Raw genomic sequence first — 13358 nt, 5'->3', positions numbered from 1 at the left:
TTTTTAGTGAAGGAATTCTTGTGCAATTTTAGCATGCACTGTGTGTGCGCTTGTGTAGGTTTTGCAACACCTACCATCAACTTGGCTCTGTCTTGATGTGCAAACACAAATGGTGCCGAGGCAAGGAGCGGGAGACCTTGGGTACACATTTCTGTGGTTTATTACTGTTCTTGAAGATGTAGAGCAAAGACTTTTTAAATAGTTTCATTGTACTGGATAGACTTGCGTAATCTCTAAGCCTCATTCTCTTATCATTGCCTGCAAGCTCCCACTGCAGTGAGGGTGGCCCCAAAGGGGCTCAGACCCTGATAAGCCTCCTAGTTTTTTTTCACTTCTGCTATTGTGGCTACTTCGTCAAGGGGAGGGTGTTACGAGAAACTGTTTGGCTCATTTCCTCTGTGCTGCTGAGGTCCCAACAGTAAAATGGGGATCTTGCTTCACAGAGCAGTGGGAATGTTTTGATGCATTTATATTTGTCTACCCTTAGCACCTTTGGAGCCAGACTCTCCAAGGATGGAGGAATGGCTGCTCCAGACCAGACCATGGGTCCATCTAGCTCAGTGTCCTGTCTCCAACATCTGCTCCTTCAGAGGAAGATGTGAGAAACCCTGCAGTTATGGGATAACCTATCCCTGGGGGAAGTTTTTTATCTTTTCCCCATAACTCTCCATTCAAGGTCAGCTTGTGCTTTGAAGCAGGAAGGTTTATATTCCTTCCAAAAATTCCTGTTTGGTTTTTAAGATGAGCAGCAACTGAGCCAAGTCTGTCCACAGAGTAACTCTGTTTGCTTGAATGGTCTTAGGCCGGGAATGAATTTACCCGCTGGATGAATCATCACTAGAGTGATGGGGACCAAATGCATTTGGAGTCACTTACTCTAGCACTTGCTGACAGTTGCTGCCTGTATTTCTAATCATTCAGAAAGATCTCTGCCCCACTAATGTGACCACCTTTGTGTGTAGGTAAGGCCTAAACTTCATTTCATCTGGGTCAGTCCACATGGGCAATGATGGATGACCTGTGTTAGATTCTGCAGGCTGGTCTGTCGGTGCCTCTCTGTTCTCTTCAGTAAGTGAATTTGTGAAGGCTTCGTGATTAGCTACCAAGTTATGTGCCTCCCAAATATCAAAGACAAATAAAAACCACAGCCCTTGCACTCGTTGGAGAGGAAGAAATCAGATGCTTTTGATGTATTAGGAGTCCCAGTCAGTCAGTCATTCCCGTAGCAGATGTAAGGCCACCTTTATTATCTGGCATTGAAAATATTGTGAATCTATCCCTAAGTTTAATGACTCTTCAGGATTTCTGCTTTTGAGAGGGTCAATGGCCCAGTGGTAACAGCAAAGTCCTGGCCAATGGAAGACCTAGGTTTGTAGAAGGGGTATCTCTATTTGGTATCAGAAAGATCACTTGACCTTCTTGTGCATGATTTGAAAACCATATAACCTGTCTGAGTCGAACCTTCTTGGGTAAGCATGCAAGATGAAGAAACAGCTTTGACACCTGTGGCAGAGTGGACTAATAGCAGGTTGTGTTCTTCTACAGACACTCCAGTACATCTTGAATGTATCTTGCTGAGCTCTCCAAGAGGGATAATATGGAGCTGAGATAATGCATGATGCTTTACTATATTGTCTAGTGAACCACACATCAAACTCTAGGATATTGTATTGATGTAAGAAGGCCATAAATCTCCTGATTCCTTCCCTTCTCCCTACCCCATTTTTCAGTAGCTTATAGGGCCTGACACTTCTACCCAATATAAGAAAAGTACAACAACTTCCTTTAGAAATGAAAGCTTTATTTTCTTGGAGCAAACAAACATGAAATAAGGACAGAGGATGAAGCCAGACTCTAAAAGAGACCAATGCAAAAGGAAAAATGCATCAGCTCTGCTTGTCAGTACCAATATTTTGCTTCTGTTCACTCTCCTCCCTAACTCTGACCTGCATTACTGTGATGGTTGTTGCCCCGGAAAGTAATTCACCCAGGACAGAGAAGAAGGCTGCTGGGGACACTTGCAATGTAGACCATCTCCTAAGCTTGGATTTGATGGCAGAGGAAACGAAACTATCTGAGCTGATATAAATTGATCTCTTATTTCATTCTCCATTAGGGTAATTTGAGGCTTTTTGCTTTTACGGCCAGTTGCAACATTTGCATAAGTAGTCAAAAATCAATCCTTCTGGGCAGGACATTCGGAAGGTGCGCCTGTTGGCACATATGTAGAACATGGCGAGAGCCTTGGGGACAGGGTAGATCCCATTGGACTTATGGAGGCAAAACCTGCTGGTGGTGGAGTTGGTAGTTGTGGCGGGGATGGATGGTAGTGTAGTGAAGCTGAGGGTTGAGGATGAAACAGTTGGCGGTGATGTAGTGGAGCTGGTGGTAGTGGTTTCTGGAACAGGCATCGTCTGAACCAGCCCTGTGGAGACATTAGCAGAAAGAACAATGTTATTGGCATCTACTAGTCAGAAAGAAAATGGAACAAAGGGAGACATTTTGTGGCCAATCCCTCAGAGGTTTTAGACAGCTTGGTGGTGGTTTAAATGGTCATTAGGTGACATGGGGCTTTTGATTGTGAAATATGAATGAGTGATGATGTAAAGGTGCCGATAGCTAGATCAGTGGCTCTCTAGGGCAGAACAAACCAACAATAGGACAACCTTTTGATACGCAGCAGTTGTAGTGGACTCAGCATAAAGTCCAAGACACCTGTAAAACTAAAGGTGACTTAATGTTGAAGCGTAAATACATGGTGGCTGGATAGATTATTGACAGCACCCCAAATCTCCTAGGACCTTGCTCTGAAGAGTTTGCCCATGACCTGGGCGAGGGAAACAAGAGAAGGGAATGGGATAAGTGAAGAAAAAAGTTACAGCAATGCAATGTGGCTATTTACTTTAGAGATGCACAAATCATGGCAGTATTTCTGGTTGATCTTTTTCATAATGTATCTAAATAGGGTGGGGTTGAAAGTGGATTGGTTTATTGGGAGGATTGTATGAGATGAGTTTCCAAGAGGGATACAAATGTGCGATGGTGGTGGTCTGGCAGAGCAAAGAGAACAGGGCACATGAGGATCAAGATGGAAACAGGCCTGGGGGGAGAAACTAATAAATAATGCTATTACAAGAGGTGTGACATTACAGGAAATCAGCTTTGGGCTAATTAGATACAAAGCTATGCTGCTGGGGAAAGGTCTCTGCTGTGCAATTTCCCAGCCTGCTTTTGGCAGGTTTGGTGGCTCAGCTCATGAGTGTTTTTTAGATGCAAACTCTTCCAATTCTCTATATTTCTCCAGTTACGTGGCTTTTCCCCAAGTATTCCCAATGGACTTGCATGAGTGAATTTTAGGAGGCATAACAATGTGGCGTAATGCAAAGATTTCAGACAACTTTCATCAGGGTGTTTTGTGTCCCAGGCTCCCCTCTTTAGGCTGCAACAGTGATGCAGCTCCAGCCTTTGCGCTCTAAACCAAAAGCTGGCCATGGGTGTTTAAAAGAAAAATGGTGTATTACGTAAATGGTTTTGCCGTTCGGGCTTTCCCTGGAGACCGTGAGGGCGTTCAGAGGAGGCTGAGGCTGTGGTGCAAGTTTGCAATTCATTCTCTCTCCCCACCCCCTAAAACTCTCTTGCTCAATAATAAAAAAAATACATGTGTCAAAAACATATTGCATTATCTGTATGGGGCAGACCCTTAACTCATGCTTTACCACATCTCAGCTCTTTCTTCAGAGTTTGCAGAAGAGGGTACTTCCCCTGGCCGCAGAATGAGTCGCTGAAATCATCCAGGTCAATGGCCCAGACCATGGCCCCTCCCAGACTTTTCTTCTTCAGATACTGAACCTGGGAGAGGAAAAATCTCTGAAACTGTGACATTGGGTGACGGTGGGAGACTGAAGTTAAAACATTTCGCCTCTGTTAGAACTCCAGCAACTGTTACTCGTCTAAGGAGCCTCTTGCAAGTCCAAAACAACCTGCCATGAGGTTGAGAGGTGGATGGGAGAAGGGGCAAGTGCATGCTAATAGCTTGCCTATGCTTGAACCAATGAATCTCCATGCAGGCAGGAATCCCGTTTGGGTTAAGAGTGCTCACGCCTGGGATGTTTACAGCTCTGTGTCGCTTCCTGCTTGGTCTGAAATCTCATATGACCTTAAGATTCTGTTGCCAGAGTGGAGCAGATTGCAAGTTATGAAACTTTCCTGCCCCAGAACATTGTCTGGATCCTCTCGTCTACACTTTACATGCAAGGAAAAGATTGTGTGGGCTCGTGGGGAGCCTGTTTGCTGAATTCACCTGCTGATGGGCCAATGTTTCCATTCACAGCACACCACATAAGTCATCTTCTAGTCTCATCTTTTGCTGTGACTTCAAGCGAGTCATGTTCACTTTCTGTAGGTGACCAGATGTCCCGATTTTATAGGGACAGTCCCAATTTTTGGGTCTTTTTCTTGTATAGGCTCCTATTACACCCCATCCCCTGTCCTGATTTTTCACACTTGCTGTCTGGTCACCCTACCTTGCTATGCCTTGATTTTCTCATCTGTAAAATGGGATAACACTAGGCTTCCCAGAAGGTAGGCAGGACTGGAGGCATAACAGGTTAACTTTGGTGAAGTGCATTGAGATTCTCAGATGCACAGTGCTAGGGACACACAAAGCATTGTCTGCCGATACGCACAATGACACAAAGTGGAGCCCATCTCTCTGGACTACAGGAAGGTTCTGACAGCCCCCCTCCAGCCTTCCACAACGTGTGGCAAGAAGAATGCATAGGAACTGCTTACTTTGGTTTTAATGCTCTGCTGGTCGTCATACCCCACCCACTGGTTCTCCTTGAAGGAATACAGGACTTTCTGTTCCTCGATCCTTTTGGTGGTGGCACCTTTCTGGAAAGTACAGATCTGAAAAAAATACAGAAATGGAGAGATGGGAAGAGACCATTGAGATTGGCTGCCTCTCTGAATTAATTAATAATCTTATGAATATTAGCATGTTTGGCAATAGAAGGATCAAAGGGGCAGTTTCAAGGCACCATATTTAAATCACAGTAGACCCAGAGGCATTTAATGAGCTGCTTGCAGGAAAAGTGAGTTCTTCCCTACCTCATAATAGGCCCATAATCCTGCCTCTCGAGTGAAAGGGCCGAGTGATCCAGGCCCAAAGGCAGGGGCACCAACCCCTGTCTCGGAGGAAGAGAGGGTGAAAGACCGTCCATAGGTGGGGATTCCCATGATGATCTTCTCCGCTGGAGCACCCTTGTTCCTCCAGTACGTCACAGCATAGTCCTGTATGAGGGGATCAGACATGAAGTCTCTCCATGTAACTGGGATGCTGGAACAGCTTTTGGAGTTTGCAACCAAACTGTGATACAGCCACTGAATGTCTGTTGTCTGGGGCTCGTGATGCAAGTTCTGATACTTGCACCAGGGGGAAGGATGATACATGCAGGTTAGTTGGTAATGTGACTTTTCAACCATTTCCTGCAGCTGAGCTCCATTTATTTGTCAGAAAGAGGGGTAACCTACAAAGTTCTTTGACACTTACAGTGTTACTGTACACAGCAGATCCAGTGTCGGTCTTCCCTTTGTAGAGAGGACTGATGTGTCCTGTGATCTTTTCCCAGGAACCGTGGAAGTCATACGTCATGAGGTTAATGAAGTCTAAGGCTCTACAAAGGGAGAATAAGGAACCAAGATGACATTGATTTTCCCTCTGCAAGAGAAGTGTTGCAAAGCATCCTGGGTAATAGAATTTGGTCCTGTAGCTTGATTGTCCTCTGTAAAACTGCGTGGCTGGATAGACTCACTTTGAGATGTTCTCAATTTCATAGGCTCCATCGATGTTTTCCTTCCCAGCTGCCACAGCAGCAGTCAACAGCAGCCGCTCTTTCTCTGTCCTCTTGGCTTCCTCCTTGAATTCTTCAGCCATTTCCTGAGGGGAAATAATAAAAGCCCCAAACAACCATCAATTATGCTCTTTTTAATTGTGCCTTCCATCTTTTTTTTCTTTCAGAAAAAGCAAATCTAAACTAAAGGAGAGACTGCACACGTTTGATAAACACAGTTAGAGTAAGGTCCTGAGCATTCTAGTAGCTGTGGGTCATGCCAATTAGATCACGTATTTGATCAATTTATTTACGTATTCAGGGCTGATGCTGTGAATGATTTGATTCTGGGAAGGCACATGACTTGATGGTAGATTCCAGGAAGCAAATAATCAAAGTGGCTGATCAGCATCTTCCGACACTGGGGGCATTATGTGTCTCCTCGTCTGGTGGGGATTCCTTGAGCCAGGCGCCAGCAGACTAGGAAGTCCAATCCCTGACCTTACCTATATGCACCTTGGATGCACTCTTCCCCCACTCTTTGGAGATCTCTGAGCTAGAGACGAGCCCAAACCTTGGATCCAAAAAAGCATGGTTCAGATGATCAAAACAGTCTGCTGACTTGATTCCATCACTTGTCTGACCCTTTCAGATGTAAGCTGTCTCTACCTTAGAGAGCGCCACAGCTTTGACTTTGACTTTGCAGACTGTGTAGTGTTTGCAGGTGAAATATGAGGACAAAGCACACGTCCTGCATCCTTATATCTCTGCCTTGGCAATGGAAGAAGGGGGCTGTACTCCTTGGTCTTACTGTACCTGGACCAGAGCAGTGAAACGCTGTTTATCCTCAGGTGGGCTTCCCCTTACACCTGGATATTCCCAGTCTAGGTCCAGACCATCAAATTCATACTTGCGCAGGAACTCAACCACAGAGAGGATGAATGTCCGCCGATTACCAGGCGTGGACACCATGCTGGAGAACCTAGCATGGAAGCGACATATTAACCAGGGGCAGCTCTAGCTTTTATGCCTTCCCAAGCACGGCAGGCAGGCTGCCTTTGGCGACTTGCCCGCGGGAGGTCTGCCGGTCCTGCGACTTCGGCGTACCTGCTGCTGAATTGCCACCGAATCCGCAGAACCGGTGGACCTCCCACAGGCAAGCCTCCAAAGGCAGCCTGACAGCTGCCCTCACGGGGACTGGCAGGCCGCCTCCCACAGCTTGCCACTCCAGGCATCCACTTGGAGCGCTGGTGCCTGGAGCCTGGATAACTACTCTGTCCGTTATGCTAACCATCCACTGCAGATTTGGGGGCTAGTTTAGAGTTTGTGTCCAGAAGGTAAACTCAGCAGCACAGAGGGCTACATACAGCTGGGAGGAAAGGCCACTGGTCCTCGCAGGGCCATATTCAGCCTCAGTTCACTTTAAATTCCAGCCCATGTCCCATCCAGAGAAGGAAGGAGACTGTCTGTCTGCAAAACAGTATTCTGAATATTGTTTGCTTTGGAGACAGCTTTCAGGGAGAGGTTTACAGCTTTACAAATGAATTTAAAAAGATCTAAGTTGCTAAGCACTGATGAGATGAATTGTTATCAATATCAAAGACTTCACAGCTGCTAGAAACTCTATTGCTGTCAAAGAGAACGAGAGATTTGGAAACTTCCCCAAAAGTTACCACACAAATCTCAGTACCTAACACAGTATTTGAGTTTCTGCCTTCCAAGACCACCTCTTCATGACAAAAAGCCCAGAATGAAAATTTCTGAGGCAACCTCAGCAGTGATGAATTTTAGTCAAAAAAGGGTGTAATAACCTACAGGCAAGATCTTGTTCTTAAACTAGTGTCAAGATGGAGTGACTCCGGTAACTCCAGGTTGTACTGAACATTGATGTGGGCACCACAAGGTGGTGTTCAGCTGATACTGATTGTCTTTGGAAACTGAGCTCTGAAATATAATACTAATGGGCTAGGCAGTAGTCTAGGAGTGAGGAAACCCAGATTCAGTTCCTGCTCTGACACAGACTGAGTGCGCCTTGGGAAAGTCACGTAGTGTCTGTGTCTTGGTTCCTCATCTGCACAATGGGGAAAACAGCCCTGCCCTACCTTATAGAGGAGTTGAGGCTAACTACTGGTGTGTTATGAGGCACTCAGATACTATGGTAATGGTGGTCATATAAGTGCCTAATGTAGGTAGATAGAATGCACAATCTCCTTCCTAAATGCTACTGTTCTGACTCTCCTGGATGTCACAGGATTTTGAGGTTTAGCATAATTCACTGCCCCCCCCCATGCTTTGCATGCAGAAGAAAAGATATCTTCTCATCTTACTTTTCAGAGCCAAAATTCCAACCACCAATGGCCAAGAGGGTCTTCAGCCCAGGATTCCTGGGTGGGAGAAAAGGTGGCATTAAAAGCAGCTGAAAAAGCTCACTTTCATTGTATCCTTTGCACTTGGACTTGCAAAGTGTTCTCCGATCTTAATAAACACAACCTTAATCTGGAGGCTTAATCTGGGGGAAAGCTTCCATACTTCTACAATGTAAACACCCTCAAACCTTCCTATAGATAAATGGGAGGAAGGAGAAGTTGGGACCTCCCTGAAGTTTAAGGAACTGTCTCCAGATTATGCTCAGATACTGAATGGTGAGTTTTCCCCCCTCTAGTTTAGCTCCTGCCCCAACGCTTGATAATGCAATTTTGCTATAACCCTACTGAAAATCTGTTCATGTACATTCTGTCCCTCTCAGATGGAAGCAGTTGGGCTTTTTAACACTTATAGTGATGTCAACATGAGTCTTCAAACTGTCACATCCGCTCTTCTTCTCGTGGAGAGGATAGGTTAAATTCTAAAGTCTTTGGGCCAGGGACTGACTTGGTCTTGTACACAGCTGAGCACGTGGTAAAGAATGATTCCAAAGGAGTTTTCTCCCTCGGTGAAGCTAGAAACAGCCTTAGCTTAAATCCCAGGTCTGCCTCCTCCTTCAGGATAAACCCAGATAGGCCCCTCTCCCCTTTGACTCACTTGCTTTTGAGTCCGTTGAAAGTCTTGTAATGCTGCTCATCGTTCCACTCCACAGTGGTGATCTGGTTGTCATCCAAGCCAGCAAAGGCATAAATGAGATGAGTGCACAGGTTGGGGTCAATGTTCTCAGGAAGGAAGCGCCCCTGGGCTGGTCTGTACTGGGACCAGTTGGTAAAGTAACAGACCAATTTGCAAGCAGAGCCTGTGGAAATAGGAAAGAGGTGTCAAGATGCGATGAGGACTGAGGCAAGGAATCAAAATGCGACGCACCCCTTCAGCTGGCTGATAGCATGGGGCCTCACAGACTCTCTCGAGTTCATTGTACAGTATTCAAGCTTTCGAGTCCACGTGGTCCATTACCGTGCTCCTTCTAGCGTGGTTCCCCAAACCCAGAAGGACTTGGAATGCCCTTTAAGTTCCTTCCCTGTCTCTGGGGAATGGGACTGGTTGTGCTTTGGTACTGACGTGATGAAAGCTTTGAGAAAAGCTGGGTTGCACACCTGGGTGTAGAAATGGCCGTGCTAGGCCTCACTGCTGTTTCGCTTTGTACTTTGTCCCACAGTGGTGGCCTGTGGCCGCCCCACTGAGGATTGTGGTACAGCAGTGATACAGGGCTTTGACCATCTAAAACATGCTCCAGAAGAGGGTCTGTTGTGCCCGGTCTTTGAATGGAGGCAGGACAAGAGTTGGCTAAGTAGGAACAATTTCCATTGCCTCGGTTCTCAAAGTGAATGTGTCCCATGGCCTATGGGCCACTTGTGCTCATATGGAACAGTATGGGAGGGCAGCTGTTTGCCACTGCTCTGCAAGCAGCATTGCAGTCTGAACGCAGCTAAGTTACACACATGCAGGCTGGGGATGGGCTCACAGAGCTTTCATGTAGGTAACTGCCTTGAGTTTTTTAGTAGCATCTAAACCCCACTGAAGTTAATGAAACTTCAAGAGGCTTTGGATCAGGCTCACAGAGACCACTTCAAAAATTAAACCCCTGAACAAGGAAATGGCTCAATGAATCCCAGCTAAACACTGGGCCTTATTCTGTTACCCACAGGGATTTCTTTTCTACTACCTATGACTCTTTTAAGAACTGGATGATCATGGAAAAGGTGACTTACTGCATTGGAGAAACAGCAAGACAGCTAAACCTACAGCAAAATAAAAACAGAAGAGAAAATTATTTAAAAATCCCTCCCTCAGACCTAGAATATCATAGAATATCAGGGTTGGAAGGGACCTCAGGAGGTCATCTAGTCCAACCCCCTGCTCAAAGCAGGACCAATTCCCAACTAAATCATCCCAGCCAGGGCTTTGTCAAGCCTGACCTTAAAAACCTCTAAGGAAGGAGATTCCACCACCTCCATAGGTAACCCATTCCAGTGTTTCACCACCCTCCTAGTGAAAAAGTTTTCCCTAATATCTAACCTAAACATCCCCCACTGCAACTTGAGACTATTATTCCTTGTTCTGTCATCTGCTACCACTGAGAACAGTCTAGATCCAGCCTCACGTTCATTAGCAGTAACTGTTACAAGGTTAAAATGTGCAGAAATTCTCCTACTAGAAAGAAGTTTAAAGTCAATTGCATAACTAATGACCACACACATTCTCGTGGACCCATTATTGCTGAGACCACTGTGACTATCTAACGTATGCCGCTGCACCTCTGTTCTGCTTCCTTGTTCTCCACCTGGGGAAGGGGTTGTGTCTTGCCTTACTTGTTATCATGGGACCTTGGCTCCTGACTGGGGTACTTAAGCGCTACTGCAATGCAAATAAAGTCAAAGCCAGAGAGACCCACATGCTGCAAAGTCAGTTCCAAAGACACAGCTGCTCTCAGTCTCCAGTCTCTGCATGTGGCAGCAAAGACAGTTGCATGTTATAGTTGAGCAGAGCTTAGGTTCTGCTCAAGAATCTTACCCAGGAGAACTACCCTGAAAAGTAAATTAACTAGTGTGCAGGGAGAGGTGGATTAAGAGCACAAAACTGAGAGCCAGGAACAACTGAGTTCTAATACTAGCTCTAACCATCTGCCTCTGCAGCCTTCAGAAAGTCCCTTAAAGTTTTCCTAGCTGCAAACTTGCCTTAGAGGGGTGATATTGTTCCTCTTTTCCACCAGCACCACTGAAGTTAAGCATCCCAGCATTGGTTAACCCAAGACATGTTGGGTTTCAGTTTAGACAGTTGAAACTTTTCTTTAAGCCACTTTTTAGTAGTGGGTGTTTTGCAGGATGCAACTGGCCTAACCCAATGTCTGCCATTATCCATGTTATGGGCGAAGAATACATTATACAGTCTCACATCCAAATCCCATAAAACTCATCAATCCTGTTCAATAACATCCCACATAAATTCATCTCCAGTTGCAAACTTACCAACCCAAACAAACACCCGGCCCATGGTGACTGCAGATGGTCTGGACTGGGTTCTGTAGACCTAGGATGTGCCTCTGGCTGCAGATTGATGCTCAGCATTGGCCTGGGCTCAGTCTTTCTCTTTATACTTGATCACACCCACGCAGGACATCTGTGTTGAACTGAGAGGAGTGCATGCTGCCAGTCTGTGCAGTTAAAGTATTTTGCCACGTGCAGGAATTTTGCTCAATTTCCTAAATTTTCAAGGGCAGGTTTTGCAATTGCACTGGTGATCACAGAATCACAAGATTTTGAGGATCTAAAGTCATTTCTTGAGGCACATGTTCTGTTTGACTAATTATACTTTTAATTCACTGATCCTTGGCAGGAGCCCTGTTGTAGTTAAGAGCAGCCTGTAAAGAACTGCAGAATATGGTGCACAACAGAAAGAAGTTGGTTAGCCCTATAAGACCCAGAAATGATGCCACATAATCTTGCGTGCTACCTACTGGCATGTTATCTAGTAATTATTTGCATAACTACAGACATCTCTCTAGTACAGAGCACTCCTGTAACACTAGTAGATGATGTGGCTTAACGAGTTCCTACAGTACATTCTCTGAGGGAACTCACCCTTGTGTCAGATAAAGACAAAATGATCAGTGCCCCTCAGCTCCCTACAATTAAGTCAAGCGCTCTCAAAATATTGGAAACCATGTAAAGACTTGGCTAAGAACCAGGACCTATTGATCCCATAGCCCTTTTCATAAAGGGGGATAGGAGTCTGCCACAGTGTTCCAAGCTAAAATTTGTAGTGCTGTGGGCCAGTGCTGCCGTTCACCCCAGAGGTGGCTGCATTTCAGTGGTGGGCTGTGCTGTGCTCTAGCACGTATGCTCCCACCTGTAAAATGACACCATGAGGTCACCTATTTATTGTGCCTCAATCACTCCCAGATCAATCTTGCTCAGTTTACACTTGAAAAGATACTTTTACTGACTTCTGGGGTCACAAACTCACTCTTGAATCTAGAAATCTGGCCGGATTCCTGCTGTCTGACATCACAGGGAATAAGGATTCTGCAGGCGGAACTTAGCTGACCATTCTGTTGAATGATGTACAAGACAGAATAAAATCTGGATCACTCGCTGCAACTGTTCTGCGGGAGGAGAGAGCAAACAGCTGTCAGTAAGGCCAGCAGATGTGACTTTTAAGACCCACAAGGAGCAGCTATGGATTAAGACAGTGGCCTTTTCAGGCCCTTTGCTGTTATTACACTAGTGACTCTGCTAAAGGCAGGTCTGTAACCAGGTTGTGAGAGAAAATAAAGCCCTAAAACAAGTCTGGAAAGTGGAAATCTGTTTTGGACAAAAGATAATTACCATATCTTTGCTCAAAGGCAAGAAAGCAGTTGACTTATAAAGGCTGGAGACCTTGTCACTGAATGCATCAAATAAACCTTTTTGCACCATATAGCACCAGGAATGTATACGAACCTAGGAAAAAACCCAGTCAATGGAGAACAGTGATTTGGATTGTCTTGGATATAGCTAAGCAATGAGTGTCTTGCAGCCTGTCAGGGCAAAAGAGAATTTAATTTTTGAGGAAAGCAAAGTATCAGATTTATCTATGGCCTCCTTTATTGTAGAATCTGAGCATCTGTGATTTTTCTTCCTAGATATTGGTTCATAGCAAACCAGAGCACCAGGGACCAGTGCCATGTGATCAGCCTGCCTGGACTCAAGGGCAGAAGCCTCTGTAGGCTTTGGACTGTAGCTTCAGTATAAGTCCATATCCACAAGATGTTCGCTTTTCCTTGGATTTTGAATTTGCAGGAAAACTTCCATAAATTCAGAACTCACTGAGAACCCACAAGTCTGTGACTTTGACATTCATAACTCAAAAATCATCATAGATGAGCCATAAAATATATCTCCTGACCACACATGGTCATTAAGTATTCCATTGCTCTTTCCACCAGACTGAGTACTAACCCCAGGGTCTTGACCTAACTCCAGTTCTGGTGCCTTCCATTTTGCCTTCCTAAACTTCCTCTGCAGGTTCAGCTGGAAACAATATCTTTACACACTTTCTGTTGTGTAGTGTTGCTGTTTGCTGTTAAACGGCTGTTGTCAACTGGAAGTGGCTAATTTTCAG

The 13358-nt window shown here is 45.4% G+C and overlaps 1 protein-coding gene across 3 annotated transcripts; it reads right to left on the bottom strand.

Annotated features, from left to right (window-relative positions):
* Positions 1-1790: 1790 nt before the first annotated feature.
* Positions 1791-11405, bottom strand: LOC127052306 (chitotriosidase-1-like). Of its 3 annotated transcripts, none has more exons than XM_050955867.1 (11): positions 11225-11405; positions 9968-9997; positions 8853-9054; positions 8159-8215; positions 6648-6813; positions 5814-5938; positions 5552-5675; positions 5110-5292; positions 4792-4908; positions 3717-3849; positions 1791-2425 (listed from the first exon to the last, which is right to left on the bottom strand). In XM_050955867.1, the coding sequence occupies exons 1-11, from the start codon at positions 11247-11249 to the stop codon at positions 2139-2141; spliced, it is 1449 nt and encodes a 482-aa protein (XP_050811824.1). In that variant the 5' UTR covers positions 11250-11405; the 3' UTR covers positions 1791-2138. The 3 variants fall into 3 exon arrangements, with proteins under 3 accessions (XP_050811824.1, XP_050811825.1, XP_050811826.1); XM_050955869.1 differs by having other exon boundaries at positions 2334-2425; positions 3706-3849; XM_050955868.1 differs by lacking the exon at positions 3717-3849.
* Between the last annotated feature and the right edge of the window lie 1953 nt (positions 11406-13358).

This window comes from Gopherus flavomarginatus, chromosome 5, assembly GCF_025201925.1.
Source record: "Gopherus flavomarginatus isolate rGopFla2 chromosome 5, rGopFla2.mat.asm, whole genome shotgun sequence".
Classification (NCBI taxonomy): Eukaryota; Metazoa; Chordata; order Testudines; family Testudinidae; genus Gopherus; species Gopherus flavomarginatus.
The sequence above is the reverse complement of the archived record's forward strand: the minus strand, read 5'-3'. Positions and strand labels throughout refer to the sequence as shown.